This window comes from Limulus polyphemus, unplaced genomic scaffold (assembly GCF_000517525.1).
Source record: "Limulus polyphemus unplaced genomic scaffold, Limulus_polyphemus-2.1.2 Scaffold9146, whole genome shotgun sequence".
NCBI lineage: Eukaryota > Metazoa > Arthropoda > Merostomata > Xiphosura > Limulidae > Limulus > Limulus polyphemus.
In genome coordinates, this window is record NW_013674756.1 from 18,777 (window position 1) to 23,454 (window position 4,678).

The 4,678-nt window shown below is 35.1% G+C and overlaps 1 protein-coding gene across 1 annotated transcript in view; it reads left to right on the top strand.

Annotated features, from left to right (window-relative positions):
• LOC106475772 (myosin light chain kinase, smooth muscle-like) overlaps positions 1-4,678 on the top strand; it is a gene marked incomplete at its 3' end in the record, with an annotated part of 13,984 nt that overhangs the window by 7,590 nt on the left and 1,716 nt on the right. The window contains exons 3-6 of the mRNA XM_013936448.1: positions 295-502; positions 1,532-1,703; positions 3,504-3,619; positions 3,748-3,893. Coding sequence (XP_013791902.1) covers positions 295-502; positions 1,532-1,703; positions 3,504-3,619; positions 3,748-3,893 — 642 coding nt within the window. The remainder of the gene's footprint in view (positions 1-294; positions 503-1,531; positions 1,704-3,503; positions 3,620-3,747; positions 3,894-4,678) is intronic.

Here is a 4,678-nt window from a genome sequence, read left to right on the forward strand (position 1 = left end):
CTATATAATTCAAACCTATGATTGTTACTACATAACCCAAACCTACGATGGATACTATATAATTCAAACCTACGATAGATACTATATAATTCAAACCTACGATGGATACTATATAATTCAAACCTATGATGGTTACTATATAATTTAAACCTAAGATGGTTACTATATAATCTAAACCTATGATGGTTACTATATAATCTAAACCTATGATGGTTACTAAACAACTTTACATTCTAAGATAAATAAAATTAGTTTTCTGTTTCATGAAACTTATTATTAGTTTTGCCTGATTAGGTGAGTGGACAACCATTCCCGAGGATTCGTTGGTACCACAACAGAACAGAGTTAGCTGAATCCAGGAGAGTCTTCATGAGTGTACAAAAAGATGGACGCTGTGAACTGAACATTCAGGAAGCTTCTCCTGAAGATGTGGGCGAGTACGTATGCGAGGCTGTGAACGAGGGAGGAGAAGCTGTAACCAAAACAACAGTGGAAATTCAACGTAAATACACTTCTTAAAATAGTTTACCAACTTATGAAGCTTTTATGTTCACACGAAAGTCAGCCGTTCTTAATCCAGAAATCAGGTGTGGCCAAGTGGATACAAGTCTTAGTTGCATGGTTTCAATTTGGTTACGTATTTACTGCTAGCTACACAGTTACAACTTGGTTACAATGTTACTTTAAGTTACATATTTTCAACTTGGTTACGTATTTACATATAACTTGTAATGAAATTCCAAATCCTTGTTGTTGTTTTTTATACTGAAAACAAGCTGTTACTTTCGTGTTAGTAGAGAATTGTTTGTGGTATACAGTAACTGTAATCATACTATACGTTTCTTAACCCTTATCTAATATGTGGATTTTTCGAACTTTATGTATACATTTAGTATGCATTTTAAGCACATGAGTGTTAGTCAAGTGAGCCACTAAGTTCCTCTAGACCTAGTTACCCATTGGCTTATGTCACTAATCTTGGGTGTCATATGCACTTTCTCGTTGAAAGGATTTCTTTAAAGGGAACATACTATAAAAAAGCAGACGTTGATATTTCTCCCTATCAGGTCAGGTGATGGAACATCCCATATTTGTTGAACGTGTGACTTGCACTTTCCTCCTGAGAGCAATGTTTTTGTGTATTTTTCGTGCATAATGCTACGTTTTTTCAGCCTGTAAAAGTTCCCAAAACATATATTTGTGTACCTTGATTGGTTGTACATTGTTTTATTTTTACAGTGTTTTAAATCGTGCCCAGTTCCTTTCTTTTCATTCAAAGTCTATCGAGATTCGAGAGTTTTACTTTAACATATATTTTCAGGTGCACAATCACTGGAAAATAAGTCGGTAAACGTCAGAATATCACGTGTCTAATAAAACACAACACTCAAGATACACTACGAAGTAGCATGCTAAAACATATCTTACAAAAAATGTTTAATCGTAAGCGATTCTCCGATTTATTTATATTAAGGTTGCGTGGCAAAAAATCTTTAAACATCAAATAAATAAACCTCTCTATCTATTGTAGCTTATAAACACAGTGTAATATTGGAGCAAGTCACTTCTGGAGAAGCTAAGGACCAATTGGAAGAAATAGTCTGTAATGGAGAACGTTCTTCTATTCACGAGAATACTGTAAAGTCTGATTGGTTGATGTCAGAGTTGAAAGGTTATCCCAGTAAACAGAACATTTTAAACAGGTAATCACTGTGTAAGTTTCTGTTTTCAGCCATTTGCATGTATATAATGCTGATAGTCAGAATTTTTTTCATATCTGAGGAATTCTCAAATTTATCTAACATTCCTAATAAATACAAATTGTTTGCTTTTTTTTTTTATAAAACTGTAAAATAATTGTGCAATACGCGAGAAATGACGATTAACGCTTCACCAAATGAACAGTTTAGATACATAAAAGTCAAAGAAAGTAAAACCTAACCACTTAGAATTTCAGGAAGAAGCCACAGAAGGTAAGTTTGTTTGTTTGAACTTAAGCACAAAGTTACACAATGGGCTATCTCTGCTCTGCCCACCACGAGTATTGAAACCCGGCTTCTATCGTTATAAGTCCGCAGATATACCGCTGTGCCACCAGGGAGACACAAAAGGTAAGAACTAACCAATTAGAATTTTAGGAAAAAATCAAAGAAGGTAAGACCAAACCATTTAAAAAGTCAGGAAGGAGCCACAGAAGTTAAGATCTAACTATTTAGGAAGTCAGAAAGCAGTCACAGAAGGTAAGGTAACTATTTGGAAAGTCAGGAAAAAGTCACAGAAGGTAAGATTTAACTATTTAGAAAGTCAGGAAGTGTTCACAGAAGGTAAGACCTAACCATTTAAAAAGTCAGGAAGGAGTCACAGAAGATAACCTAACTATTTAAAAAGTCAGCAAGGAGTCACAGAAGGTAACCTAACTATTTAGAAAGTCAGGAAGGAGTCACAGAAGGTAAAACCTAACCATTTAAAAAGTCCAGAAGGAGTCACTGAAGATAAGACTTAACTATTTAGAAAGTTATGAAAGAGTCACAGAAGGTAAGATCTAAGTATTTAGAAAGTCAGGAAGCAATCACATAAGGTAACCTAACTATTTAGAAAGTCAGGAAGGTGTCATAGAAGGTAAAATCTAACCATTTAAAAAATCAGGAAGGCGTCACAGAAGGTAAGAACTAACCATTTTAAAAGTCTAGAAGGAGTCACTGAAGGTAAGACCTAACTATTTAGAAAGTTAGGAAGGAGTCACTGAAGATAAGACGTAACTATTTAGAAAGTCAGGAAGGAGTCATTGAAGGTAAGATCTAACCATTTAAAAAGTCAGGAAGGAGTCACAGAAGGTAAGACCTAACCATTTAAAAAATCCAGAAGGAGTCACTGAAGGTAAGACCTAAGTATTTAGAAAGTTAGGAAGGAGTCACAGAAGGTAAGACCTAAACATTTAGAAAGTCAGAAATAAGTTATAAAACATAAGATATTATTAATGATGGAAGTAGAGAAGGTAAGACATACACTTAGAAAGTTAATACAATAGAGATTACTGAAAGCAGAAACTTGACTTGACTTTAGAAAGTTAAGCAGTTGATAAAGTCAAGAAAATGAACATAGGGGATAACAGTATCAAATAAAGATCAACTCATACAGGGATGTTATTATGAAATATACTTTCTGTTCGGTTTCTCACATCTAAGACAGTAAACATCTGAAGTAAAACAGTACTAAATAAAGACCAACTGGTATGGGGAGGTTATTCTGATGAAACATACTTTCTGTTCGGTTTCTTACATCTAAGATAGTAAACATCTAAAGTAAAACAGTACCAAATAAAGATCAACTCGTACGGGGATGTTATTCTGATGAAATATACTTTCTGTTCGGTTTCTTACATCTAAGATAGTAAACATCTAAAGTAAAACAGTACCAAATAAAGATCAACTCGTACGGGGATGTTATTCTGATGAAATATACTTTCTGTTCGGTTTCTTACATCTCCTCCACAACTGTTTTAGGCTCCAGGGTGAAGATGAAAGACCTGAGCTACAAGATAATGTTAGTCTTCCTGAGTCCACAGAAGAGAGGAAATATGACGATAAGAATGAAGAAAGTGAAGAAGACCATATTCGAGGTATTTCTTTCTTTGTCAACTGAAGATTACGTTAAACTAATTCTTTTTCTTTGATATTTCATAACCTTAGAACACAGTATCTAAGCCCGTGATTTAAATATAAAACGTTTTCTGATTATTCCTTTTAGATCGTCCCTCACTTGTCATTCTTCCAATGCAAGTAAAAGTCACAGGCCCAAGTTCAATATTTGTCCAGTGGAACGATGACCGCTCAATACCTGTTCTTGGCTACTGCATCTTACTGAGAGACGTGAAGCACAAGATATGGATGGAGGTTTGTACTAGCAAGAATCTTTGTTGATGATTTAGATTACTTAATTTGTTAGTTTCAAATATCTGGTTTGTCTAACATGGTTAGTAAGGTAAGAGAGAGTATGTAGTCATCATGCTTAGAAAGATATATCTTCATGTTCACAGTATGATGCCATGCAAGATGTCCTAACGTATTTTGGAAAGTGGTGCTTCCAGGCCGTATTTAAACAAGATAACACACAACAGTCTCTTCCTAAGGGCGAGATCTTACATAAAACCAGTTCCACAAACCTTGACGACCATCACTTTAGGGTGGAGAGGGGTGCAAAGGGGTTTCCGCCCAGGCCGCTTCTAATTAAATTATATATATCAGCTTACCGCTGACCCAGTCTAGGATCCCCACACAACCGGATGACGTCCCCACGTTCTTGCTAGGTTAATGACAATCTAAGCAATTATGGTAACGTAAGAATGAGTGAAGTAAAAACATGAATTAGAAATATTATGATGGTAGGCGACCTTTTTACCGCATGAAATAGAAATATTATGATGGTAAGCGACCTTTTTACCACATGAAATACAAATACTATGATGGTAGGCGACCTTTGTACCACATGAAATAGAAATATTATGATGGTAGGCGACCTTTTTACCGCATGAAATAGAAATATTATGATGGTAAGCGACCTTTTTACCACATGAAATACAAATACTATGATGGTAGGCGACTTTTTTCCCCACATGAATTAGAAGTATTATGATGGTAGGCTACCTTTGTACCACATGAAATACAAATATTATGATGGT